The sequence below is a fragment of the Gossypium hirsutum genome, chromosome A13, assembly GCF_007990345.1.
Source record: "Gossypium hirsutum isolate 1008001.06 chromosome A13, Gossypium_hirsutum_v2.1, whole genome shotgun sequence".
NCBI lineage: Eukaryota > Viridiplantae > Streptophyta > Magnoliopsida > Malvales > Malvaceae > Gossypium > Gossypium hirsutum.
In genome coordinates, this window is record NC_053436.1 from 107,686,330 (window position 1) to 107,713,372 (window position 27,043).

At 31.7% G+C, this 27,043-nt stretch overlaps 6 protein-coding genes across 7 annotated transcripts; 5 read left to right on the forward strand and 1 right to left on the reverse strand.

The window, feature by feature from the left end:
- The first annotated feature begins 1,185 nt into the window (after positions 1 to 1,185).
- LOC107943209 (uncharacterized) lies at positions 1,186 to 4,524 on the forward strand. The gene is made up of 6 exons (XM_016876951.2): positions 1,186 to 1,471; positions 1,743 to 1,788; positions 2,097 to 2,283; positions 3,792 to 3,871; positions 4,025 to 4,102; positions 4,236 to 4,524. Exons 3-6 carry the CDS (start codon positions 2,151 to 2,153, stop codon positions 4,335 to 4,337), a joined length of 393 nt encoding a protein of 130 aa, XP_016732440.1. The 5' UTR covers positions 1,186 to 1,471; positions 1,743 to 1,788; positions 2,097 to 2,150; the 3' UTR covers positions 4,338 to 4,524.
- Positions 4,525 to 5,191: 667 nt separating this feature from the next.
- LOC107943213 (zinc finger CCCH domain-containing protein 34) lies at positions 5,192 to 8,641 on the forward strand. Its single transcript, XM_016876957.2, has 3 exons — positions 5,192 to 5,435; positions 5,968 to 6,078; positions 6,800 to 8,641. The coding sequence occupies exons 1-3, from the start codon at positions 5,364 to 5,366 to the stop codon at positions 8,201 to 8,203; spliced, it is 1,587 nt and encodes a 528-aa protein (XP_016732446.1). The 5' UTR covers positions 5,192 to 5,363; the 3' UTR covers positions 8,204 to 8,641.
- A 1,615-nt stretch (positions 8,642 to 10,256) lies between these two features.
- On the forward strand, positions 10,257 to 12,157 carry LOC107943207 (uncharacterized protein At2g34160). Its single transcript, XM_016876950.2, has 5 exons — positions 10,257 to 10,632; positions 10,782 to 10,830; positions 11,392 to 11,454; positions 11,559 to 11,623; positions 11,903 to 12,157. Exons 1-5 carry the CDS (start codon positions 10,513 to 10,515, stop codon positions 12,002 to 12,004), a joined length of 399 nt encoding a protein of 132 aa, XP_016732439.1. The 5' UTR covers positions 10,257 to 10,512; the 3' UTR covers positions 12,005 to 12,157.
- Positions 12,158 to 13,560: 1,403 nt separating this feature from the next.
- LOC107943212 (chaperone protein dnaJ 49) lies at positions 13,561 to 16,664 on the forward strand. 2 transcript variants are annotated; one of them, XM_016876956.2, is made up of 2 exons: positions 13,561 to 15,008; positions 16,361 to 16,664. In XM_016876956.2, exon 1 carries the CDS (start codon positions 13,843 to 13,845, stop codon positions 14,992 to 14,994), a length of 1,152 nt encoding a protein of 383 aa, XP_016732445.1. In that variant the 5' UTR covers positions 13,561 to 13,842; the 3' UTR covers positions 14,995 to 15,008; positions 16,361 to 16,664. The 2 variants fall into 2 exon arrangements, with proteins under 2 accessions (XP_016732445.1, XP_016732444.1); XM_016876955.2 differs by having other exon boundaries at positions 13,581 to 15,008; positions 16,243 to 16,664.
- Positions 16,665 to 17,781: 1,117 nt separating this feature from the next.
- LOC107943215 (protein BUNDLE SHEATH DEFECTIVE 2, chloroplastic) lies at positions 17,782 to 20,308 on the forward strand. The gene is made up of 5 exons (XM_016876959.2): positions 17,782 to 18,038; positions 18,119 to 18,216; positions 18,857 to 18,920; positions 19,199 to 19,295; positions 20,116 to 20,308. The coding sequence occupies exons 1-5, from the start codon at positions 17,981 to 17,983 to the stop codon at positions 20,192 to 20,194; spliced, it is 396 nt and encodes a 131-aa protein (XP_016732448.1). The 5' UTR covers positions 17,782 to 17,980; the 3' UTR covers positions 20,195 to 20,308.
- A 773-nt stretch (positions 20,309 to 21,081) lies between these two features.
- On the reverse strand, positions 21,082 to 23,460 carry LOC107943214 (heme oxygenase 1, chloroplastic). The gene is made up of 4 exons (XM_016876958.2): positions 22,491 to 23,460; positions 21,753 to 21,976; positions 21,463 to 21,570; positions 21,082 to 21,350 (listed from the first exon to the last, which is right to left on the reverse strand). Exons 1-4 carry the CDS (start codon positions 22,915 to 22,917, stop codon positions 21,258 to 21,260), a joined length of 852 nt encoding a protein of 283 aa, XP_016732447.2. The 5' UTR covers positions 22,918 to 23,460; the 3' UTR covers positions 21,082 to 21,257.
- Positions 23,461 to 27,043: the final 3,583 nt, after the last annotated feature.

Here is a 27,043-nt window from a genome sequence, read left to right on the forward strand (position 1 = left end):
AGGTCTCATTGTTAACATTTTTTTTTTGTTAATTTATTGGTATGGCATTTTGAAATTAAAAAGAGGAGAAGAAGAAAACTCACTTAGTAGCAATATAACTAAAAAAATAACATTATAATAAACTTGAATTTGAAAAAAAAAATTTAATTGTGTTAACAGTTTAATCTAAATTTTAAAATTTAAAAAGTAAATGAATTAAATTCTTAGAAATAGAAGTATGAGGACTAAATTCCAAATTTATGAAAAATACAAGGATTTATGACATATTTTAACCCCAAAAATTTATGGAATTTTGTTATTAGTCCTATATTATGTGCAAATTATGGATTTCAGTCTTTATACTCTGATTTGATTAATCTTAATCTTTGAATTTTTCGAATTTTGAAATTTAAGTATTGACCCAAATGATATCAATTAAATTCATTATGTCAAAATCTTCTATTAGTCGTATATAAAGTGTACATTGTAGATATAGTTCATTTTCTCTAATATGATCGTAATCTCTATGCTTTGTTATTTCTAAAATTTTAATCTTGACTGAAATGGTAGCCATTGAATTCATGATTAGGCCTTTTTATGAGTATTTATTCGAGATAGCACATGATATTACAAATATTATAATATATTTGACGTTAATATTTTGGAAATAGTTGAATTTATATTTGATAATAGTTTAGTCAATAGTGAAATTTCTATATTTTAAAAATATACGGATTAAAAATAAATAAATCAGAATATAGAGATTCAATTTGTAACTTATGCATAATATAGGATTAACAATAAAATTTGACCTATAAATTATGTCCAAATTTGAATTGGATCAATTTGACCCGTTTTATTGTTTAAATAAAAACAAGATATTAAAATTTCTCAAAAAAATTGACTGAGTCTTAATTCGATTGGCATGTACATTATTGCCAAAGTTTGAGTGCGCTAAAGCTCATTGTCCTCCTATTTATGGGTTGGAAAGCAACTATGGTAGTTCCAATAAAAAGGAGTAGATATTATTCAAAAACGTTACGAATCTGCAAACTTTCAATAGTTTAATAACTTAAATAAAAACTTTTGAATAGCTTAGTGACCATTTTGTAACTTTTTGAAGTTGAATAACTAAAACGTAAATTTACTAATAGTTTAATGACTTTGGTTGTAGTTTAACCAGAAACAAGAATAAATTTTATAATAAGGCTGTGTTTGATAGGGGGAAACCAATTCCGGAATTGGTTTTACACGTTTTCCAGTGTTTGATAGCAGGAAAATATTTTCCTTTTGTAAAACCAATTCCGCAACACGGGAAAACCTATTACAAATTTGGAGAAAATGTCTTACGCTTTTGAACTCGGTAAGACATTTTCCGAAAAATGATGCCTTCTTCTACCCTTTCCCCTTTCCCTTCCCCTTCCCTTTTCCCTTCCCCTTGGATTGCAAATCAGTTTGGTCAAGGACCTCTTCCGGTTCCTCCTTAATCCAGGTAAGGCTCCTTCTTCTTCCGTTTTTCATTCCTTTTTCTTCTTCTGTTCTTCATCTTCTCTTCTCAGCATATTCTGTTTTGTTTCCTCTCTTCCTCTCTCGTTCTTTGATTTCTAACATTTTTATTTTAATAAATTATATTGATTGTCATCAAATTGAGAGAAAGTATAGTAGCCGATGAAGATTACAGATTATCTATTGGGCTATTCGCCTCCTATTTGGGCGACTTTTCTTGCTGGATGATGTTTTGATTATATTTTGGTTATATACAGATGGTTGAAGCCCAAGTGGAGCCGCCCTATCCTCCAGATTATGAAGGTAAGTTAGCAGAGCTTTGCAACTTCTTTCTTGCTTCAGGTTGTGTTAAAGATTAACAGTATTTCTTTACTAGCTGATATTGGAAATTTCCTCTTCATATTCCAAGACTTTACTCTGTTCCAGTCCACTTTTCTTTCATTGTTTCTTAACTAATCTCAACCAAACAGTAAATTGCAGGTTTGGTTCATTTGAGTATGTACTTGAGTGTTTAGAATTATCCTATGATTTGCTTGTAAATTTGTACCAACCCAATACTAGTTCCTCCAATTGCTTCTCAAATATTTGTTCTTTTCTTTCTGGGTTTGCAGTAAGAGCTCTTCGTGAGATAGCAACAGAACTTGGGAAGAAGGATTGGAATTACAATGAAAACCCTTGCAACAATAAGTCAAGTTGGTTTACTCCACCGCCGCCGCCAAATGTGCCTGAGGCCATTAACAACAGTACTGTCACCTGCAATTGCTCCTTCCCCAATGGTGAATGTCATATTGATGGCATGTAAGTCCTCACTAGTCATAATAAAATTGATGCTTATTTTAATTTCCTTAACCATAGACAGTCCTCTTTCTTTTTATTTTCAGTATGTTAACTTTGATTTCTGTATCAGTGATTTGCTTTGCTTGAATTGTCCATTTTGATTTTAGCACTATGAAATTATTACCATAGGCAAATAGAGTAAGGGTGTGCCTCATTCAAGATGAATGGCTGTATGAGTATGGCTTCGAATTCGGATACAAATTTATCCCAATTAATCATCTCAGTCATTAGAATAGAGCACATATTTCGAAGTGGCTAAGGTTATCCATTAGAATGTATGAAAGTTTTGAGAAGTCATTGGACGAGCTGAGATCCTTTTTTAGAGAAGTCAATGTCCGTTTTGAGTTCCTTTATTAATATTTCCTTTCTTTTTAGACTGTTTGGTTTTCTTGTGCATGGACTGTGGTCTAATGGTGTTACATAAGGTCTTTTCTCTGGCTTCACTTGTTTGCAGGACTTGGTTTTCAAGAAATCATGCTCATTCCTTGATGTTACTTAAAAAAACATATTATTTATCACTAAGCAAAACAATACATGTTGACTTGTCACATTGTGCTGAAAACAAAGTTTCAACTGAGCAAATCACACAAAATCGCCTTGTAGCATACAAATATGAAAATCTTCCTCACACTCCTTTTGTGAACGATTTTTGTCTTTTTTTCATATAATAATAAAGCAAATGAGAGGTTTATATTTCATCGATTTCTGTCTTTTTCTTCTATAATTTCCTGGCCTTATGATGCGGGGAACCTTATTGAACCCCATATTCTTTTAGGAAAATATAGTCATTTTTCTCATGTTGTACTAGCTGAACTGTATTGTTCTTTTATATATGTGCTGCTATAATTTTACCGGGTTGTTAGACATTATCTTAACTCACACGACTTGTACCTCTTTGATTATGTTCATCATTGCTAGACATTTTTTTTGTTGTAGTGACTCCAACCTCTTCAGTTCAGTGCTTAGAAATGTGTGTTTTCCATTTCTTTTAGGCAAATGCATGACCAAGTTGTATTCAATAGTGAAAAATGAAGAAACATGTTGCTATTGTATCATCTGATGTTGTCACTGTAAACATCTTATCTTGCTGGTTACTTTCAAAGTAATTAGTTATTTTGAGAATGAAAAATATTATGTGGTTCTGGCTATAAATTCTTATGCTGTGATTGTGTTCATTTATGCTATGTTTGGAAACATTAATTTGAAAATTTGGATTTGGAATTCATTTGTAACCTCAGAGTACTCTTCTGTTTTAATTGCTGTAATGTGGGTTTTAAGATCCATTGCAATTACATGTCAAGCTTTTCACTTTGCCAGAACCCCAAAGGCATTATTGTTTGAGATTTTTGACGGAATTATTTGATATGTACTTGAAATATTTTGCTAACAGCCTAAAAGTTAAAAATGAATTATTTGCTAACATTTTGCAAAAGGCTCACAAGGACCTTGACAAAATGGGTCTACTGCAGTTTCACAAGACATTAACAGTCTGAAACATATTGCATTGATGGAGGCCAAGATGAAAAAACTCTCTGATTTACTGAGTAAGGTTAGTTGGTTGCTTACTTTGCCCTTAACTGTCTTTGATAAAAATGTGAAACATGAGCGAAAGTCTTTGCAAAAGTATGTCGCTGCTGTTTGTAGTCCAGATATGGTAACTATAGTGGATGGTTTTAACTACTATTTCTGTGATCTTTTACAGACAATTGAACAAACAAAAGAAAATGTGGTAAAGAAGCTAGCATTGACGTATGAGGAAATGGAACAAGAATGTAAGGAGGTAAGTTAATCTCTTGGCATACTAATTCAAGTGTATCTAATACTAGAACAAAAAAAAATGTTGGTTCCAATTTACATATCATGAAGATGGTAGTTATATAATTTTACATTCATGTGTTTTGGTGTGATTGCAGATCATGGATGGTTTTGCTGAGGGGAAAGACCTGGTTGTGTCTGTTATGTCTGCAATGGGGGAAGAGCAGATATGTGCTCTCAAAGACATTGGTCCTAAGTAGTTTCAAATTCATTTATTGCAAATCTTAGATGGAACCATAAAAGACTTTGGTAGTACTAAATGCGGTTTTGATGTTTTGTTTTGGGTTTGGATAGAAAAAAGAGAACAACAATATAACTAGTTTCTTGTTGTGCTATGGATTACTGTTTTGCTTTTCTTTTTCAATAATTTTTATTATCTCGTCTTTATTTTTTGTGTTGGTAACATTTAAATTCTAGCTTTTAATTGCATATTACACTTGCATTAGTTACCCAATATATATTAATGTAGCAATTTAAGTTTGACATATCATTTAGTACGAGTTAATATAATATACTAGTTTTTAAAAAATGAAATTTTCTAATAATTACAGTATTTTTTATTTTAATTTAAATCCCATGTTAAATATATGTATCACAAGAATCATATTGGATAAAAGTAGAATCAAATTAATATAAAATTTAAATACAAATAAATGTTTTAATAATGAAGAAGTAAAATCAAATCGGTATAATCTACAAATAGATGAACATTTGGAATTTAATTAGATAAAAAACTTTTATTAATAAAAAATTTATTTATAAATAAATCATTGCAATATGTGTAAAAATAATTTAAAATATAAAAATTTATTAATATGTATATAAATTTATTAATATATGTAAAAACAACTTTTCCGGAAAATATTTTCAGGAAATCTGTCAAACAGCAGAAAATATTTTACACAGATTCAATCAAACACTAGAAAATATTTTCCAGTAAATCATTTTAAAGAAAAGTAAAACATTTTCCAGAAATCATTTTACGAAAAACATTTTACTGCCAATCAAACAAACCCTAAATTTAAACCCGAATTAAATCAAGCGCTCCCGTTATTAACACTGTTTTCATTTTTTGTTTTCTTTATTTCGTGCTCGTCAGTTTTCACTTTTCCGCCATGTAAATTTGTAAACCCAAGCAGTGCTCTCGGTGTGTCAGTCTTTTTTTCACAATTTTTTTTCTTCTCATTTTTCATGAAAAGCATAAAATAGCAAAAATAAAATAAAAAATGGAGGAACAATTTCTCAAACGCAACACCGATTGCGTTTATTTCTTAGCATCTCCTTTCACTTGCAAGAAGGTATATTTTTTCTTTCACACTTTCCGATTTTCAGCTCGCATTTTGTTTTTGCTTTTATTTTTTCCGATTAATTTTTTTTATTTGTATGCTTCTGTCACTGCATCTCAAGGATCTGGATATTTAGGGTTAATTTTTGTTTTAAAAAAATTAATATTCCATATGAAAGATGGTGTGTGTATATATATATGTTTCTTTTTTCTTTTCTTTTTTTGCGTTTGTTTAATTTATTACATATATTTTCTCCATTTTTCAATAGCTGCGAATTCTAATGTAATAAGAGTCTGTTTGGATTTTATTTTTTTCTGGGTATTACTTACAGTTAACCATTTGCGTTCTCAAAATATTAAACGTGAAAACCAAAGGTAAAAGGAAAATTAATATGAATAACTTGATGTGTACATATAAAGTATAGACATGAAATTATTATCTGGAGAAATCTAATTATTTTATTCTTTCTGTTTGGGTTTATGGATTGATGTTTTCCATTTTAATTTGTTTAATTCTTGTTTGTTTGTTTTTTTTTTTAAATCAGGGACTAGATTGCGAGTATCGGCATAGTGAAGTTGCCAGGCTCAACCCGAGGGACTGCTGGTATTGGTTGGCTGGGAATTGTATTAATCCGACTTGTGGTTTTCGGCATCCTGTGAGCTCGTTGTCTATTTTGAAAAGTTCATACCGATTATTGGAATGATATATTGTGAACGAATCAGATCTTTTTACATGTTCTGGAAATTTTACAGTTGAATCTATCATGAATTGTAGCTTTAGAACAAAATATTGCATGGACACAACACGAAAGGCCATCATAATAGGATTGTAATATTTGGATCGGTTACTTGATATGTTGCCTGGATATCGCACTTGCATTTATGGCGTATCTATGTTTGTTGCAGCTTCCTCTATGTTGCCTCGGTTTCACCTGTACATTTAAAATGTTTTGATCATTTATTCATTTTAAGGAAAAAAGAAAATGCGTAAAAGACTTTGGTGGGTCCTTTATTGCCGACGTGCTGTGAATTTACTAGAATTATGGAGTTCCATGATTTTATTATCCGACGTCTGTTTTTGATTCTCATCATGTTTGGCTATCTAGGAACATTAAACGCAGAGCATTAGAAGCAATTATATGTTAAAAAGGGTAAAGTATAAATGCCTTCGCAACTGGTACTGGTGTATTTGGCATCTAACGTCTATCTTAAACGACCCATTTAATGCATGTGCCTTTTGAGTGATTGTAATGGAACTTCTTTCCCCTATATAATATGTCCTTTTCGAATGAGCTATTAATTGATATTCTTGGCTTTTTCTAGTTATTGCTTGGCCGCTCGATGTGGTCATATGAACTAAATTCTTTGTTTTCACAGCCATTGGATGTGCATTCTCAAGTTCCATCTGAATCTGCTGCATTGCCATACCAATGTTCTACAGCAGCGAACAAGACAAATTTGCCTTGTTACTTTTACTTCAACGGTTTCTGCAATAAAGGTGACAGATGCTCTTTTCTGCATGGCCCCGATGACAGTACCATTACTGTAAATTCTTTAAAAACTGGTGCTCTTCCCTTGGACCGTAAGACATTCGTCGAAAATGATGTTGGAGCAGTTCAGACAGAAACACATCCCAATCCTTCTAAAACTGCCCCGAATTCTATCAAGGACACCGGTGTGCAGCTTAAAACGAACCTCCAACAACCAGTGCCCAAAACTATGATAAAGAGGAGTGTCTCTCCAAAAACATCTGTTTTTGATTTAGAGCAAGCTGGTTTTGTTAGTTCACAATCCTTGCTTCTAAAAGAAGGCATCACTCAAACCGGATCTCCGATCTGCACAGATGAAAGTTTGGAGGAGCAATTGGATGACCCCTTTGAGCCAGAGGAGAGGTGGGAGTCCTCTGAAGGTTTCGATGTTCTCGTGGATAACAAATCAGAGGATTTGGATTATGGGAATGATTCGGAATATCAGAAGGACCCTGAAGAGGAGCAGACAGATTACTTCTTTAGTTATGATTATGAAGATTCAGTTCAGCATGAGACCAGGTACCCAGATTTAGAATTTTCGTATGATCGAGATGTGTATGATGCTTATGAGGGTTCAGACAATGAGTATATTTTCAATAATCCGAGGAATCCTTTTGTCCACCCCGGAGATAAAAGAAGGCTGGATTCCATGTTTTCCCAAAAGAGAAGGAGACTCTTGCCCTTCGAACGGTCAATTGATGTGGATCTTAGAGACTATTTGAGTAAACGCAGGGTAGTCAAGGGCAATCCTCTCAAGTGTTTGTCAAGGTCTGAATATTCTCATCTGATCAGTCGAAGTCTGGAAAGGCCACGAAGGCGTAGTATGGGTTGGAAATTAAGTGGAAGACTGGCATCAAAAGTGGGGAAGCATTATATTGAATCAACAGGAGGCCAAGTTGGTTTTCGCAATGGTACCAACAGGCATGGCTGGCTCAAGCACTTGGAGCCTAACCGCTCCATCAGGCGGCCTTATAGGGAAAAAAAGCTGCCTAGGCGGAAGTCTGTTTCATCTGAGGTTTCTAGAAATCTGATTTCAAGGGAGAGGAAATACGAAGATGCATCTACTGCTTTTACAGGTCCCAAGACCCTCGCCCAGATTAGAGAAGAGAAGAGGAAAACTGAAGAAAACGGTGGGAAAATGAGGCATTCAATCATAACTGCATCAGCAGACTTCCAGGGTCCAAAACCTTTGAGTGAAATCCTCAAGGACAAGGAGCGGCTAGCCAAAAAAGGAACAAATTTCTTAAGTTGATTCGAATTAAGGACCTTAGCTCTTTCCATTCTTACCAAAAAAAAAAAAAAGTTACCTTTAGATCTTAGATTCAACCTCTTGCCATATTCTCTGAAGTTTCAAAAATGTTGGTCCCAACATTTTACTCTTATTACCAGTAAAGACGAGGAAAACTTGAAGGAGTCAACCTACAGGATGATATGAAGTGTTGGACTCTTTTGATATTTCTTCTATCGGATACCCCTGACCATAGACAATGGAACTTAACCCCAGAAACAGGCAAGTTGTTAGCATATCCTTTGTAGACTTTATTACCCGGAAGTTCATCCTGGTTTCTTGTATAGAGTTTTCTATGAATATTCAGGATACAGTATTTTCTTGCATATCATTTTGAGAAGCTTCTCTGCGTATAACTGCAATGGTTAACCAGTTAAACAAGAATTTGTCCAGTCCTTTCTACGTTACAATGTTCTGTGTGTTGTCTTTCGGTGGTCTTTCTCCAAATGCAAGGGTGTATTGATTCAATGGTCAGTAGATTATGAATCAAATAGAAATATTGGATTATGTAAAAAATTTGAACAGTTAAATGGGAAGTTGCACAATCCTGTTGCGCTACCCTAAGATAAAGAGATACTCCTATATATATTGCAGAGCACGAGAGACACAACATCTCTTTCTTTCTCAAGAAATACCCAAGTATTCTTCCTCTCTTCAAACTCTTACTCCAAATCTCTGTTTGTCACAGGTGAACTGACTTTCTCATCTCTATCATCTTCTTCTTATCTCCTCCCTTAGGGGTGAACCTAAAAAAATCATTTAGGGCGGAATTAAGTTATAAATTTTAATAATAGTTAAAATACAATTTCACCTTTGTATTAGTTAATATCTTCATATTTTTTTAAAGGACTAAACTAAAAGCTTATTATTTTTGTGACTTAAAATATAATTTTATCATTATTAATTTATAATTTTATATATTTTAAAGAGTAAAAAAGTAATTTATCAATTTTAAGTGAGCCCAAAGCCCGTGCCTGTCTCGTTGCCTTTGTCCTCCCTTGTTGACACTTTTGTATCAACAAAAATCTAATTTATATAAGATAATAATGATATTTTGGTTGATATGGTAAAGTCAAAGATTTAATATGCTTTTTGTTTTAGATTCAAATCTTGCCATCATACAAGAAGATAAAAAAAATATTATGGTAGTCTTTATTAATAGTTTAAAATTTGAATTTTTGGTACTTTTGTAGATTGGATTAGTGTCGTGTTATTGTAGCATAAACTCAGTCAAACACTTAAATAATAATATATAATATTTGGTTAAAGTATTATATGAGTCTTATCAAATTAGTCTTTTTACTGTTAAATAAATCAATTTAATCCTTTCACTATTAAAAAGAATGGTAAACTATTAAAATAATTAAGTGAATGAGAAATAAAGAAAAAAAAAGGAAAGTTAAAAGAACATAAAATAAAAAAATTAAATTGCTCAAAATAAAAAAATATAGAGAATAATTGTAGAATTTAACCTAAAATTTTCGTTTAGAATGATGATTTAAAGTGCCACGTCAGCTTACCGCTACACCGTTAACAGTAGTTAATGGCTCAGTGACTAAAATGTTAACGTAAGCGACTAAAACGTAACGTTTCAAACATAAGCGACTAAAATGTAATCTAAGACAAACAAAAGTAACTATTTTAATAGTTTACCCTAAATATAATTAAATAAGACTAAATTTGAACAAAATTTACATTTATTGTTAAAAAATGTCTTATTGTTTAACAAAGCAAATATTTTTAAAACTTCTATGGTTATGCAAATCATTTTTTTTGTTTAGAGTTGAGCGGTAAATTAATAAAATGATTTTTGATATCATTTTTGAAACAATAAATATTAACTTTGTGAAAATTTGGCCTTATTTGATATTTTTTTAATAGTAGATCATTTAACAATAAAAGGATTAATTTGATTCCACTCCTGTAATAGAGGGACCAACCATAAATTTCACCGGTAGTATTTACAATACTTCCCAACAAAATATTTAAAATTCCAATCCTGATAGAGGTACGAGTTTCTAACCTAATAGAAATATTACTTGATAATAAAATATTTACAACGTAATCATAATAATTAAAAATTATTTTCAAAGTGTATATAAAAAAAATTATTATCTTTTCAGGTCACCTCAGTTCCCGAACAGTGAGAAAGAGAAACCCTAGCCAGTCATAGCCACCCACAACCACAAGATTCAACCCAAATCAAAACACACAGAGCTCGGCAGAAATCTGCTGTGTTTTAGGGTTTGAGTTGCAAAGGTCTCAAGAAAAAAATGGAAGAAATCACCCAAGGAGTCAACAACATCAACTTGGCCGCCGATTCCCACAAGAAGAACCGGATTCAAGTCTCCAATACCAAAAAGCCCTTGTTTTTCTACGTTAATCTCGCCAAGGTTCCCCCCCCATTTTCCTTTTGCAAGTCCTATAAAGTGTTGAATTAGAATAATCCCAGTAAACTTTTAGTGATTTTTTTAGGGTTTTTCTGATCTGGGTATTTTCCTTTAACATTAATGAGATAACCTTTTTTTTATTCTTTTTACAGAGATATATGCAACAGTACAATGAGGTGGAGTTGTCTGCCCTTGGCATGGGTACGGTTTGGACTCTTCAATCCTCCATTTTTAATGTTTTTTTAATAATATTAATTGTTCATTCTCATTATATAATTTTTATTTAATATTCCCTTACTGAAGTTGTTTATGTTTAGATTGTTTTAACTGTACACAGCATTGAAGCTTTGTGGTTTGGTTTTAGCATTTTTTTTCCTTTATAAATATTGCCCTGGTGCTAATCTCCAATACCCTTGCTTTGACTTTAGGATTTAACGATGTGCTTGTTTATGGGTGGATATTGTGCATTTAGATGTGGTAAAGCTTTAATTTTATGGTAAAAAACAGGTTGTAAGTTGGGGATAAAGGGAGGGTTTGCTAATGTTTATTCGAATCCTAGACCCGGGCTATGCCACATCTTAAGGATGGTTGCACAAACCAACCGAGCTAAGCTCTGGGTTTGATGTGGTAAAGTTTTTTCTCGAGTGCAAAATGGTATTGTACTGTATTATTCATTGATGAACCTATATATAATTGCTTATTCTACATTGTTGAGAATTGTGGTGAATCGGTCTTTTCATTGATCATTTTGTATATGCACAGCTATTGCGACGGTCGTCACGATTGCAGAAATTCTGAAAAACAATGGTTTGGCTGTTGAGAAGAGTAAGCTATCTTTCACCTTTCTTATACATAATTGAAAAGATAAAACCCCATTAATGCAACCATTGAATCCTGATAATGCTGTGAATCAACCTGCACCTGTTTAGAGATCACAACCACAACTGTTGACATGAAGGAGGACTCTAGAGGGCGTCCGGTCCAAAAAGCAAAGGTAAAAGATCAGCGTATTAGTTCTTCATTCTTCCTTTCACACACGGTACAGTTTATGCAAAAGTCATATTCACAAGCTGAGAAACATGTTCTCTGTCCTTACAAGATAATCCAGGGAAAAACAGTATCAAATTTCATATTCTGTTGTCCCCCCGTCATTGGTTCTTATTTAACTCTAATGTCATATAGCCATTGCAGTGCTGACTATTGTTCTTCCTCTTAGCTTGAATACTGATATACATACATATATATATATATATGGTTTTATGTTGTTTCTCAGATTGAGATATTGTTGGGAAAGACTGAAAACTTTGACGAATTAATGGCGGCAGCTGCCGAAGAAAGAGATGGTGTGGTGGTTGAAGAAGAGCAACAGACTTGAAACTCGAAATAAGCTTTATTTATTTGTTAGCCTTATATTGACTTTTAAGGCACTTAGGCATTTTTACACATTGTAGGTATTTTGAGTTTATCTTGGTGGTACTTGGATGCTAAATTAAATTAAATTAAAAAGAATATTTGTTTACTTTTTCAATCTTCCATTCTATTTACTGATTTTATTTCCTTTTTCTTGGGGGGCTTATATCTTCTTTAAATATGTTGGTGCCATGTTGGTATCATTGTGAAGTATGCCTTAATGACAATTATGGTTTAACCTTCTTCACATTTTCAACATAATTACATTTGGTATTTAACTTTTGCTAATTTAATTGAAATGTTTTATAAAAGGGTCAGTTGGATCCAAAATATTTTTTTTAAGGTAAATTTATTAATTTATTCAATAAATAGAATTATATAATTTAAGGAAAAAATATAATAAATACTCGTCGTAAATGATGAATGATAAGTTTCATTAACACACCATAGAATATTATGACAATTTGACAATTGGTTTTGTCACAATTCAAGTTTGATATATCTGTAATGATTGTAAGCATTTAATACGATAAGAAAATAAATCCCGAATGGTCCAAAGAGATGAGCAAAGTTAACAAAAGAATTAAGCAGTCACCAAACTAGAGAAGACGATAATAAAATTATCCTTAAAACCACTTGTAAAACTAAGATTAAATATATAAGTAAGACTAAAAAACTTGATACAAGAGCAAACAAAAAATTTCTAAAATTAGAGACTTATTAAATCATGGAAAAATAGAAAAAATATAAAACTTAAGACAATTTGGGCCTAAATCGACTTGTGAAAGACTACTGGTAGCTAGTGGAGTTTTAGCCAACAATAAAAAATTAATTGACGAGAATGCTTTTTATTTTTTTATAATATTACTAAATTTATATTTAAAAGTAATTATAATTTAACACATTTAAAAATGTGAAAAAACTATGATAATTACAATTATAATTTGATTTAATTATAAATTAATATTATTAGTTAAAAACTGACCTAAAAATGTTAATTTTATTGATGTAAAATAGAATTTTTACTTGAATAGAATTCTAAACATATTAATTTTCACTTAATTAATATTAAAGTTAATTATGTTAATTTGTTGAATATTTTAAAAATAATATAATATTTGATTTATAAGTTAATGCAATTTAATTATACACAATAATTCAAATAACAAATATTATTTTATACTAATTATTGTAAATTAAATACGTAAAATTACATGTAACACATTTGACATTAAATCAAACTCAAACTTTAACTATTACAACATAAATTTAATTAGATTAAAGCAAACTCAAACTTTAAATATTAAAATGTAATTTAACCCATATTTTAAAGGAATATAATTTTATTTCCTTTAACCTAATTTGAGGCTAAACATTTTTATTATTTATAAATTAGTGAATTAAAAATTCAGTACATAACAAAAACTTTTAAATCAACTCAAAAGGCGAAATTAATATAAATTAATTTTTTGAGAGATATTGATATAAATTATTAAATTCTAGAATTATTTAAATAATATAAAAATTGATTTAAATGATAAAAATCTTTATCCCCAAAGATCAACAATTTCACGGAAACTCTTTCTTCCTTTTCACAATTTCCTCTTCCCTTTGGCTTCTTCTTCCTATTTCCAGAAATTCAGCCCCCCTATTTTCACTATCAATAGCATATGAACCCTTATTAGTCTATTTCCCTTTTTCCCTTTTTACCCCCTAGTTCTTCTAGGGCAAAGATTCCCCAATTTCCCTTCTTCAATTTCGATCCTTTATCTCTTGAATTTGATTTTTTTTTTAAATTCAATCATGGATGGCAACAAAGACGATGCTTTGAAATGCTTGAAAATCGGAAAAGATGCTTTGGACGCCGGAGATCGAGCCCGTGCCCTCAAATTCCTCACCAAAGCTCGTCGTCTTGACCCATCTCTTCCTATCGAGAATCTCTTATCTGCGGCGGAAGGAGGGAAATCTGACGATCGGCCGGCTTCGGAACCTGTTGGGTCTGCTAAAGATCCGTCTGGGTCTTCTCCATCTAAACCTTCTGATCAACCCTCGATTCGTCGGAGGAATATACCGAATGGATCGGCTGCGTCTGCTTCTGCTTCTTCTCCGGCGTCGGCGTCAGCGTCAGCGTCAGCGTCGGCCGCTGGGGGTACCTACACCGAAGAACAAATCGTAATCGTGAAGCAAATCAGGAAAAAGAAGGATTATTATGAGATTTTGGGGTTAGAGAAATCGTGTTCCGTTGATGATATTCGAAAAGCTTATCGGAAACTGTCTTTGAAAGTTCATCCCGATAAGAACAAAGCTCCCGGTGCTGAGGAAGCTTTCAAGGCGGTTTCGAAAGCGTTTCAGTGCCTAAGCAATGAAGAAAGTAGGAAAAAGTACGATCTTGTTGGATCAGATGAACCTGTTTATGAAAGGAGAGCTTCACCGTTCCGTGGCGCGGGCAATGGATTCAACGGCTTTTACGATACTGATTTTGATGCCGATGAGATATTTAGAAACTTCTTCTTCGGTGGGATGCCTCCGGCGACGACCCAATTTCGAAGTTTCAATTTTGGGCCTGGAATGGGAGCTAGAATGGGGGATCAAGGCTCCACTGGATTCAACATCCGAATGCTGATTCAGTTGTTGCCGGTCCTTTTAATCCTCTTGTTTAGCTTTTTACCATCATCTGAGCCTGTTTTTTCACTGTCCAGGTCGTATCCTTATGAGTACAAGTTCACAACAAAGAATGGTGTGAACTATTATGTGAGGTCCACAAAATTTGAGCAGGATTATCCAACTAATAGTGTCGAGCGTGTAAGGATCGAGGAGCGTGTTGAGAGAGATTATTACTCTGTTTTGGCTCAGAATTGTAGGTTTGAGCTTCAGCGGCAGCAATGGGGATTTATCCGCGAGACGCCGCATTGTGATTTGTTGGAGAAGTTTCAGTCTGCTGCGGCAGCAGCTTAATGGCTTCTATTAAGGTCTTTTCCATGCTCCTGTATTATTTTCTTGTTCCATTAAGTTTTGAGTGCAATAATTGTGACCATTAAGCATGGGAATAATACTGGCATGTTTGTGATTATGACATGTCGATATAGGGGTTCGGAGTATATAGTTTGATAGCTTGTTATGCATTTGATATTGACTTTATTAATATAACCTCATCTATGTCTGAATGATATGTTTATGCGTCAAGCTTGATGATAGTATGCCTGTGTTATTAGCTTCATGATGATCAAAATTAAATGTGGTTTAGTTAGAGTTGAAACCTATGTCATTTTTGTTCCTTTAATATGCTCTAATTGTTCTTAACCACTCTGCTCCCATTGAAAATAGTTCTTAAAGCAGTTTATTGGCACTCTATGCTAGTACTTGTATATGTTCTAGAATTATGTTTGTTGTTGTTACTAGGGATGAGGTCGTGGAACTTTTTCGACCAAAATCGTGCCATCAAAACAACTGATGTGACCTCCGACTCAAACAACCTAGGATACACAATAATAAGCTAAAATACATATTCATAACTATTACTCACCCTCATCAGAACTCCTGATGTAATGTGCCCCCTATTCAAGACTACATGCAGCTTTATATATTATAGATGCTACCGGGGACTTATTACCTTGCTTCGATTTCAACAAATTATGGAAAGCAATGTCTCTTTGTAATTTTGGCTGTGCTTGACGTTGTTATGCTCATTTGCAGTAAGAGACAACTTTCTCCTGCTAGCGGGTACATGCATACACTTTATCTATGGAGCTCAAACATGACAAAAAGTTTGCCTTTTTCAAATTGTTCCTTTCTAAACACCAAATACGGTGTTTAAGCTAAAGTGCATACATAGTTACATCATCTACAATGCTGGAGCTTAGCTAGGTCTAGTGGTTGCATGTTCTTTTGGTGTACTGCTTGAGGATTCTTATGAAGGAGTTTGAGTAAGGACAACTTGAATCGCTCCTTGTTTTTAGGCATATCTAAATTCTTGGTTTTTTTGTATGTCTTTTGATCTACGATGTCATTCGACCATGCAACAATGATTTCCTTCTGTTTGTAGCATGCTGATTTTCGTATTTCATCAGTCATTTACTGTTGTTAAACATAAATTTGATCTTCATTGATTACCTGTGGGGTTTTCATGGCACCCAGTGTGAGGTGGTATTTTTCGTTAACTGTAATCCTAATGAATGAATTGGATATAATCTGTCATTTGAGCAGGTATCACCGGAGATGAAAATACCTTTTGTCATCGCTTGCTTGTGCTGATGAAGGTGTTGAGAAAGAGTGACTTCCCCCCTCCGTCTTAATACGCTAACAATGTCCATTTGTGATGCAGGCGATAGACTGAACGAAAAAGGTCGTGAATTGTTGCATTGCACTCTCTGCTTTCTGCCCATGCTATGCAAACACACGCAACTGCACTCTGTTTTGGACAGTACTCATGACATGGCAAAAAAAAACACTAAATCTTTGCAATTTCCATAATTTTTAAGGTTTCCAGATCCTGTATATGGGGTTCTAAAGTTTGCTAAGAGAGCATTAGACCACATACTAATTTTGTTTCTTGACATTGTTTAATGTAAGATCCTATATATCAAGATTGATGCTTGTCCAGAATATTTATCTGGACTCATATTGCATATGCAGACCATCCCATTTTGATGTTAATTAAGCTATATTGACAGATAAAACTGGTCTTCATTTCTTGCATGCCTTGATCCTGTTTTTCTATCATGAATTGTGAGCAATGGATTGTGTTTTAGATGTTGTATTGGGACATTTTCTGGGGTTTTCAGAACTTTTAGAGCAAAAGTGTTTTCTAAAACTGGACCGGTGGTCAAGCTTTTGGTTCGCTGGTTTAATTTGATCAATTTGTTTAGTTTAACTAAATAATTCATTAAAAACTCATTAAAAAAATTATTATTCAACTAGTTCAATTGCCTGATTTAATTGGTTTATATTAATTTTCAAATTAATTGGTTGGATGATTTTCTTTGGATTCGTATTAACCAGGTTAGTTTCTAATTTAATTGGTTTGATTGATTAATTCGGTTCAAATAATCATAGTGTTTTTTATTTTGAATGGGCTTGTCTTATGGTTAATTATTTGTTCAAGTCCAGAAGTTCATTTAGTATTTTTGAGAGTAAATTTTGTTTGATATTCATTATTAGGTGGATATTTGAGAAAATATAGACAAAAATAATATTTTTGAGAAATGGGCTTAAAGCAAAAAATACATCTCTTTACGAAACTTGTTGTGTGATGAGAAAATATAGACAAAAATAATATTTTAAAAAAATGAGCTTAAGAAAAAAAAAATATCTTTACGAAACTTATTAAGTGATGGTTTGACTTTTGAACTTGAGTTTAATTGGTCTTATTTTTTAATTCTGTAATATAAATATTAAATATATACTTTTTGGTAAATTACCAAACCAAAAAATGCAAAGGGTAATAATTAAGGTCCCTTGTTAATGCTTTAATGTTTATAATTCAAATTTCGTTGATATAATATTTATGCTTGATTTTGCATTACAAACATATATATATACAATAAATTATTGGCAAAAGGAAGAAATAAATAAAATCACATTAGATAAATGTTAACATGTTTTTATTATCTTTTTAATATTGACCGGAATAAATAAGGATGCAAAATAATTGGGATTAACCAAGAATATTATAAAATTAATAAGATAAAAATATGAGTTAAATTTAAAGTTCTAACATAATAAAAGGACCAAAACTGCAATTTAACCAATATCTAATTGTGGAGCCTGAGGCCGCTTATCCAGTTGAATTATTGATCGCTAAGAAACACCTTACCCATTTTATCATTTTGCTTCTCCTCTCAAAGTTCAAAGCTTTATTTATAACACACTAAGCAGTCTTAAGAGAAAGTGAAAAAACATCACCCCTACTGAAAAACTCACTCAAGAATAAAGAAAATAAAGGATGGCTAACTCTGTATGTTTCACTTCAGTTTGTTCCTTCAGCATTCCCTGTAAACCAGGTACTTTTAAAAGTTTATGCTTTAGTTATATTGGATTAAACCCCATTTTTTTTTTCATATTGTTCTTCATTGGTTTTTAGGGATAATTATTAATGATTCTATCCCAAGGAAGGTTATTGGGGCAAATGAAGTGTTTAAGAGCTCCAAAGGTGCCAGATTTCAATCTTTAGAGGCCAAGGTGAGTTTTTTTAACCACCCATCTCATAAATCATCTTAATTTTGCATTTTATTAGTGGAATTGGGGAACTTGAAGTCTGATAATTGCTCAATTGTTGCAAATTGCTTCAAATTCGTCTGTAAATTGGAATTTTGGAATTGGATTGTATTTTATGTACTTTTTTTTGGTGAGAAGATGGAGTATAAAGTAAGGAATTCATGTTATTCGGACTCGTGTGCGGGTATAGGATAATTTTTCGTTTTTTGAGAAAAAAATGAAGGTCAATAACTAAGATATGAGATAGAATGATTTCTGAAAATGGCTAAGGCTAACTGGGAAAAAAAACTATGTAACATTCAACTTTATGGTTATCAGACCAGACATGGATAGTTAATGTATCGGTATTTCGCAATGAAAGTAAAAACGGGTTATGAGTAAGGAATCGATTCATGGGCGGGTTATCGATTCATGGTATGAATCGGAATTATCATGGTTAAGGGTTGAGGTCCATGTAAACGGCTTCATTGTATCTTTGTATGGAACTTGGAATTAGAAGGGTGGAAGGGGGGGTATTTTCGGTTTTGTTATAATCTTCTTTGTTTTTTTCTTAATATTCTGTAATTTTCTGCTTGTAAGTTTACCTTAGCATTTGGTTTGACAGGCTGTAGATGATAATCAAAGAACTAAACCCAAGAGCATTGTTTGTGCTGATTGTGAAGGAAATGGTAAGCAAAACCGTGGCTAATGATTTTTATCTTTGGACTGGTCTTTTCGTCTAAGATTAGGTTTCTTTGTTTCTTATGACTAGATATTTCATTGATTATGATAATGCTTTTTATGCAGTCCCTAGCCTGCAATGAGGTAGTTTATCAAAGTGAACTATTGAAAAATTTAAGACTTTTTGCTGTTAATGTTATATATGGTATATTAAACAATATGGTAAACTTGTTTGTAACGTTTCATCACCTAGACAAAAAAACTTGTTTATGCACTCGATTACCAGGTGCCAAACAGTGTTCTCAATGCAAAGGTACCGGAGTGAATTCCGTTGATCACTACAATGGACGATTTAAAGCTGGTGGATTGTGTTGGCTTTGCAGGTGTGACATCTTCTTTTCCTCTTTCTCCTTCCCCTTTTATCCGTCACCCTTCCATTAGCTTTCGTAAATGTCATTTCTGTCATCACGAGTTAACTTATAGCATTCGGAGTTAATTGGTTGGTTTTCCTACTTTACTTGTCTGCAGTATTTGGTATATAAATAAGGATTGAAGTTTGATTTGTTCATGTTGCAAATTTTGTTGTTAAAGAAGAAGAAAAAATATTAATCTATGAACTGGTCAAGTGGCTACAAATCATAGAACTCTCTCTGTTAGTTTTATGTTTAGGGCAGACCGGATTCCGTAAATGTCGAAGTAATTGATATTTTGGGACCTATCCTATTCAATCCATCATTTCCAGTTGTAGAAATCTATAATGCTTCGACCCTTTGTTTTTCTTTTAAGTTCTATGATGTCCAACACTCGTGTTTAACGCATATTCATACATGGTTATGAGATTTGACCCTCTAAATACATTGAAAATCTTCAAAAGAAAAAATTGAACATACCCATGTCAGAGACATACTCATATCCAACACTGAAACTGGAGTCCGAGTAACAACTAGATTTAAGGACAAATCCTTGGAAATTTTTTTCTTCTAAGCTATGTTGCTCTGACTCTTTATTTTCTTAAAATATCCGTGTTTAACCCTTGTGTTCCACACATGAGTGTGAGGATATGACCTCGAAAGATCTTCCAAATGCATGGAAGAACTTAGAAAAATCTAACAATACCGGTGTTAGCCACATACTCGAGTCTGAGTAACGTAGTTTTTAAGTGTATCAAGCATAACATAAACAAGCAAAATTTGTTTGTTGCAGGGGGAAAAGGGAGATTTTATGTGGAAACTGCAATGGAGCTGGTTTCATTGGTGGATTTATGAGCACATTTGATGACTGAATGTAAAAAAGGCTCAGTCTTTTTGAATCAGTTGTTTTCATGGATGTTTACTATAATAATCTTTTGTAACTTTTGTTTTGTTTCTTAGATGAACCATACCCTTTGCTTGATTCATCAGTATTTTTTCCCAGATATGATTTTTTGATACAGATATATGCTCAATACATTTATAATCTAAGGAGGCGCGAGATATGTAGAGATGGCAATGGAACGGGGTAGGGTGGTTTTTGCCTCACTCGACCTAATATGTTCCCAACATAACTTAACTTTGACCCGAAATTAAATTGTTATTTATCCACCTTAAATCCAACTCGAAAAATCAAAACTATGGTTAGACTCAACTCGTCTTGAAATTCGATTTCAAAAAAGATAAAAAACACTTACCTTATTTGATAGGGTCAGTTCGAAACCTGTTGAGTCCAGATTTTTTTACCATCCTTGGATTGAGATGACACTAACAAAGTAAATTTAAGTCACTCAATCTCACCAAACTATTAGTAAATTTATGTTTTGATAATTCAATTTCAAAAGCTTGCAAAAATTATAATTGAACTAGGCAAAAAAATTATTGAAGTGACTGAACTATTGGGAAGTTTTTATTAAGTGTTTTTTTTTTTTAAAGTTTGGCTAATAAGCTTTTATTTAACAATTGGTACGATGAATCAGTATTCACTGATTAGTAGGTAAGGCACATTGCACTTTTAATAAAAGAATGCAGATTCAAACTTTAAAAACGACATTATTAGGAAGGACGAACACGAACCGTAAAATAAACATAAACATGAAAGATATCAAAAAAACCTAAATGACCAAATTATAGCATCCTAACTTATAATAATCTATGCGATTCAGGTCAAGAATAGATCAAGCACTTCCGTCATGCTAGCTTAGCCAAATATTCATACTTTTGTAACTTCATTCAAATTGTGATATACACAATGGATATTCATCTTGTTCTTGAACCAAATGATGATATATATATGCAGGGTTTGACCCAGAGTTAACTTACATTGGCTTGCGCCCGTACTTACAAACAACAAGAACAACCATGTGGTTACGAACACTACGACAATATCAGTCGAAGGATCTCCCCTGAATGCTTGAAAGATTTCTCGGTTTCTTCCAAACAATGGTTCTTCTCGTCTCTAGTCCAGCTCTGCATTACCAAAGATGAACATAGGTGTTAAAAGTTATGAAATTTACTATGAACTTATAGACCACGGCCTTAAAAGGGAAAGAGAGTTCTGCAATGACTCGATATAACATACCTCGGCTACTTTATTCAGCTTATCCCGGACATTCTGCAATAGTTGAGAAAGGTCACCGTCCCATTTATAAAATTCCAACTCCCTGTTGTTAAGTATCTGCTGAGCTACCTGATATAGAGGGAGAGAATAGGGGAGCTTGAGTATACTAGTTCTTAAGTCGAGATAAGGGGGGAGGAAGGTCCATGTGGATTGGAGGAAGTGCCTTCGTTTTAAAGAAAAGCACAACTATAGGGTATTGACTAGATCGAAACTCATAAGGTCAGGACCGAGTAATATACTAGTTAGTTTACCTTCTTTCCAATCATCCGACCACCAGCTGAGTGGGCAAAATACGTGTTGTAGAAATGGCATATGAACGCTTGAGGATCCTTGTCGGATATTTCTTTAAGATACTCAGCATAGGTAATACCGGGAGAAGATGGTTCACGAATGGCATAGCCTTGCTCTTCGAACCACTGTAAATCTTTTGCCAGTTTTTCAGACCTTTCCAATCCGGTGTTTCGGAATTCAGCATCTGCAGCAGACCCGGGCATATCAAGTTAGTTTTCTCGCAGTAGGAAAACCATAGTGAAGAATTATTGGACATACATAACATGTGCAAGCTATGAACTGTGTCGTGCATGATAAACCATAAACCTGGAGTTAGCTTAGCACCATTGATGCTTTAAAGGGCATTCGTTTCAAGGACTAAAGGCCTGCAATCAAATGATCTAGTTTTGGATGCTAACGTGCTTCGAAGGCTCTGTGAAAGGCCAAGAATCTACCTACATCGGACCATTGGATCAAAGAAACAGAGAAAAAAGTAAAGAAAATTTGGTACAGCATATATTCAACCAAAACTCCATCAAATCAAAATCAAATCTCCCTTGTGAACCCATCTTAAAATCATATATTCAACCAACTATAAAACATTAACAACTATGGTATATACACACACAAAGATAAACATGTACACAAACCATTCAAAAAAGACGTCATTAACATAAAGAAGAACAAAAATTAGCTACAAAGGAAAAAAGGGAACTTACAGATAGGAAAAGCAGCCTTGTCAATGATAGATTCAAGAGTATCATAAACCAGCTTACTATCCACAAGGAATTTCAAGTACCCATCGATGCTTGGCTCCCATTTCGGTACGGAATGTTCTTCGGGCTGTTTCACTTCCTTTTCACCTTCCTTAGCTTGCTCTTTGGTATGCAATTTCATAGCCACGAACCTCATCTCCTCCACAAACCCTTTAGCCCCTCCAGGGTACCTCTTCCGTGGTGTCTCCGTCGTCGAGGCCGACACGACGTAGCTCCGGGAAGCCATCTGGGGGAGTTTAAACGACTGCGTTTTGGAAAACAGGAAGTCCCGGGGGGTGAAACTGGAAGACAAATTGTGAGGAATAGAGGGTGTGAAGTTGGGTTTTTTGAGAAGTGTGTGGGATTGGGAAATTGAGGTCAGAGACGCCATTGAAAGAGTTTTTTATACTGAAATTTGGTTTTGGGTTGTGAAGAAGAAAACGATTAAGGATTCAACAATGATAATAATAATGAAAAGAAAAAGATTAAAAAAAGGGGGGGGGGAATTGAATTGGCGGTTGGATTACTCTTGATCTTGAAGATGAAGCGATGGAAAATAAATTGCTTTAAAAATTGGGTGTAATGAGAAGTGCAAGTTTTATGGATTGCTTATATTATCTAGGAGAAATCTGCCATTGTTGCATCATTGGATATCTCCAGTTTTTATAATTTTAAATCCGAATCCGCCAAACTGCTGTCGTCTCATTGGATAATCAAATAACTCCTTTACGATAATATCATTAATTTAATTTTAATACAACTAAAATATAAATATAAATATAATACAAATAGACTAAAAACGGGTATAATCCGAACTAACTGGATTAAAATCTACATGATAAAACTTAGATACCTACACATATAATTGTTTATAATAAGTTTTGAATTAACCCTTCAAAATTTGGTATTAGCCTTTGGGATGTATTACAACCTCACATTACGATAAGAGTATCGTAGAGTTGTATTCTATTTTCTTTATTCAGAAAATAAAAATAAATTTTTATATATCAACATTATATATTGGTGACACATCAGTTTTTAATGATAAAAATTGATAAAATTTTTAATAAAAATAATTAATTTATTCTTTAATTTAACATAAAAAATTAATTTATTTATTTTTTGAATAAAAAATAAAATATAATCTAATTTCATGTATATTTCTCAAATTGCGTGTTCATTCATCAATTCTTTTCTTCAAGGAATCTCTTACTCAAACGTGTAAAAGGCTAAAAGCAACTAAAATAGCTCATAAATACTTGGATGTACATTGTACGGTTGACCGGTCTACGGCCTGGTGGCCTGGCCTGGATTAAATGGGCTTATTGTTCTGGAGTTACGTTTAGACCCAAATTTTATATTAAAATAAATTTTGTTTTTTTAATTAATTTATAAAAATAAATAATTGTGTGAAATTAGATTTCGGTTTTTTATTAATTTTATAAATAATAAAATGAGTTATTTTTAGGGGTGTACATTTTATCAAATTAAATGAAAAATATTTGATTTAGTTGAGTTAATAAGTCTTATTTTATCATTTTAACTAGTTTTGAAAATTTTCTAAATCAAGTCGAGTCAAATAAATTTATTCGAGTTAAATTAAAAAATAAATAAACTGGTCATATTAAAATCTTGTTGGCGGTGTGACTAAAATTTAAGTTAGAAAAACGCAAACATCATATATATTTGAACACTTTTTTAAAAGAAAATAAGAAAAAAATGATAATTAGTATGATAAACTTGTTTTAATAATTTGTTTGTTCAATATATCAAATTAATCATTTTAGGAATTTTTAAAAAATAATAATTTATCATTTTTATATTTTTTAAATATTTTAAAAAATAATTTAATTTTTAATATATTTTATAAAGAAATTTGAAAAATATTTTATAAAATTAACGAGTAATAATGATCCAAATAGTATTTACATCAATTTATTATTCGAATTGAATTTTACAACTAGAATTAAACTCGAAAAATTGAATTGCTTATTGTAAACTTGAACATCGATAATTACAATGAATCGCAAAGCAAGAGAGAAAAATAGAACACACTAATTTTTACGTGGAAACCCCTTTTGAGAAAAGCCCACAGGCAAAGAGAATAAAATTCACTCTGTCAAATTTGAATGATACAAGAGGAAAAACGATTACGTCTATTTATAGGTTTAAAAATCTTATTCTAATCAAAATCAAATAGAAATAATACAGTAAGATTAAAAACTTTGTGCGGCCTTCATCCTCATAGATTCCCTTATCTTGCCACTTGTATTTTATTTTTAATAGAAATTTGAGTTCCACAACTTCTAACACTTGCCCAAATTGATTTGAAAAAAGAAATTGAATTACTTAAATAATGCAATTCAACTAACTTGAAATTCGAACAAATTTTTTATTTTTTTAAAATTGAATCAAGTTTTACTCACCCATCGTTATTTGAATGGATCAAATTGAGTCAAATTCAATCTTGATTTTTTTTCTTTTTAAGAATTGGACCATAACTCAACTTAGCTCGTAAATATGTTGTAACCATTAGCCATCAATGTAATATTAACTACCTTGTTTGGAATTCCTACACAAGTTGTATAGTCCATTAGTAGTTGCTTTGAGCAATTTTATGTTTAGATGTCATATATTGTATTATGTTATTCGAGTTTTAGTATGATTATTAAATATAAATACGTGTCAACATAGATATATTAAAATATTTTTAAGATTTTATGTATTCGGGAGTCATATATATATATCATATTTTCATATTTACAATTTTTTATTCAATAATTTTCATATTTACCAATGCGTTGGATACGAGTTTCGAATACATATTTAAAAAATAAATAAAATGTTGCTAACATAGGGTTGGTGGGCTTTGATAATGGGCTAATAGCAATGGATTTGCACATAAACCCCAAACCACCTTCATTTTGGTTGATTTTTTTAAATATTTTTCTTGTGTGCTGAATAGAAAAAATTAAAAAAAAAAACCTATTCGAATTAATGTGTTTGGACCATCTAAAAAAAATAAAGTTAAAAAGTCCTAATAACTTTAACTTAATGGAATTCTATTTTTTATTTTATGATTAATTTAAATTTTTATAATATAGAAATAAGTATTTTATATTTAAAATAACTTAAATTTTTTATATAAAAAGTATTTTTCAAAAAATACCATTTAAAAGTTATTAATGGTTTTTTATTTACTTTGAAAATTTATTTTAGAAAAAAAACTTTCAAAATTTTTTAATAATTTTATTATTATAAGTTTTCATCATATTTGTTATTTTTAACACAATACTTAAAACTATTTATAGTCCCTCTCCAACCTATAAATAAGAGGACAATGCGTTTCAACGCACTCAAACTCACATCCTCCTATATTAATAATAATATTATACTAATCAAACTGTTTTAGTCCACGTAAATACTTTTAAACTTTACCATGATATTATTAATGAATCCAAAAACATATCCATTAAAAAAATTCAACATGCTACATGATTGTTTGAGAATTGACTTCTTGTTTTTGGACCTTAACAATCAATCATATCTATAACTATTATCTTTATTTAGAATTTAAAGGGTTGTTTGATGACAACTAAGCATAGATATAAAATATAATTTAAAGAATTGAAGTTGAGAATTTACTTTTAAAGGCTTTTTAGAATAAAAAATAAAAAATAAAGGATTGGGTTATTAGACAGCAATGCAATATTATTAAATTAAAGGTTGGAGATAATTGATCCTTAGTTTAATTGGTATTAGCGTTGTTATCAATGTAGAAGGATATGGGTTTGAGAGTGCTTTAACGCATTATCCTCCTATTTAAGGGTTAGAAAGGAGTTATGGGTAGTTTTAGATATTGTATTTAAAAGAGCAAATGATACTAATGTTCAAAAAAAAAGTTTGGGATTAAATTTAGAAGATTATTTGTATAAATAAAATACAAAACTTTTTATCATAATTAACGGGTAAAATTATACATGAATTATGATTTAATTCAATTTGATATAAGAACTTTAATTTTATGCAATTTAATATATAAATATTAAATTTAGTTTAATTTCCACAAATCGTTAACATCGTACTCGATGTAATATAATTTTAGGCTTACTTTTTGCATGTAAAAAAATATTTACCTAACATGAAAATTAATGGATTTATTTAGTTTTTAAAATATTTATAATTAAATCAAAATTAAAATTATATATATAATTGAAACAAAATTATTGTTTGTACATTAGGCATATCATTTATAAATATTTTATAGCAAGACACTTTTGTGTTATATTTTACGTGTTTAAAATAATTTTAAAATTATAAAAACATTACATGTTAATAATTTATTTAATATAAATTTTAATATGTTGATATATTTATGTTGTGCTCATACTATTTTTATGTCGTGCCTAATCAATTTTTTTTACAAGTGTTTATGTGCCATACTAGTTGAATTGTTAAATCTAAATTATATTTTTTTATGATATGTATAAATATCATGAAACATTAGAAATTATGGA

What these genes read in the sequence shown, in the direction of transcription:
- LOC107943209 (XM_016876951.2), top strand. Translation starts at nt 2,151, where the DNA reads ATGAAAACCCTTGCAACAATAAGTCAAGTTGGTTTACTCCACCGCCGC. An exon ending in TCTCTGATTTACTGAGTAAG is followed by an intron (nt 3,872 to 4,024) that starts GTTAGTTGGTTG and finishes GATCTTTTACAG; the next exon opens with ACAATTGAACAAACAAAAGA. An exon ending in TGGAACAAGAATGTAAGGAG is followed by an intron (nt 4,103 to 4,235) that starts GTAAGTTAATCT and finishes GTGTGATTGCAG; the next exon opens with ATCATGGATGGTTTTGCTGA.
- LOC107943213 (XM_016876957.2), top strand. Translation starts at nt 5,364, where the DNA reads ATGGAGGAACAATTTCTCAAACGCAACACCGATTGCGTTTATTTCTTA. An exon ending in CTCCTTTCACTTGCAAGAAG is followed by an intron (nt 5,436 to 5,967) that starts GTATATTTTTTC and finishes TTTTTAAATCAG; the next exon opens with GGACTAGATTGCGAGTATCG. An exon ending in CTTGTGGTTTTCGGCATCCT is followed by an intron (nt 6,079 to 6,799) that starts GTGAGCTCGTTG and finishes TTGTTTTCACAG; the next exon opens with CCATTGGATGTGCATTCTCA.
- LOC107943207 (XM_016876950.2), top strand. Translation starts at nt 10,513, where the DNA reads ATGGAAGAAATCACCCAAGGAGTCAACAACATCAACTTGGCCGCCGAT. An exon ending in TCTACGTTAATCTCGCCAAG is followed by an intron (nt 10,633 to 10,781) that starts GTTCCCCCCCCA and finishes TTCTTTTTACAG; the next exon opens with AGATATATGCAACAGTACAA. An exon ending in GTTGTCTGCCCTTGGCATGG is followed by an intron (nt 10,831 to 11,391) that starts GTACGGTTTGGA and finishes GTATATGCACAG; the next exon opens with CTATTGCGACGGTCGTCACG.
- LOC107943212 (XM_016876956.2), top strand. Translation starts at nt 13,843, where the DNA reads ATGGATGGCAACAAAGACGATGCTTTGAAATGCTTGAAAATCGGAAAA.
- LOC107943215 (XM_016876959.2), top strand. Translation starts at nt 17,981, where the DNA reads ATGGCTAACTCTGTATGTTTCACTTCAGTTTGTTCCTTCAGCATTCCC. An exon ending in CAGCATTCCCTGTAAACCAG is followed by an intron (nt 18,039 to 18,118) that starts GTACTTTTAAAA and finishes ATTGGTTTTTAG; the next exon opens with GGATAATTATTAATGATTCT. An exon ending in TGCTGATTGTGAAGGAAATG is followed by an intron (nt 18,921 to 19,198) that starts GTAAGCAAAACC and finishes CTCGATTACCAG; the next exon opens with GTGCCAAACAGTGTTCTCAA.
- LOC107943214 (XM_016876958.2), bottom strand. Translation starts at nt 22,917, where the DNA reads ATGGCGTCTCTGACCTCAATTTCCCAATCCCACACACTTCTCAAAAAA. An exon ending in CAAGGCTGCTTTTCCTATCT is followed by an intron (nt 21,977 to 22,490) that starts GTAAGTTCCCTT and finishes GGTCTGCTGCAG; the next exon opens with ATGCTGAATTCCGAAACACC. An exon ending in AGCTGAATAAAGTAGCCGAG is followed by an intron (nt 21,351 to 21,462) that starts GTATGTTATATC and finishes TTGGTAATGCAG; the next exon opens with AGCTGGACTAGAGACGAGAA.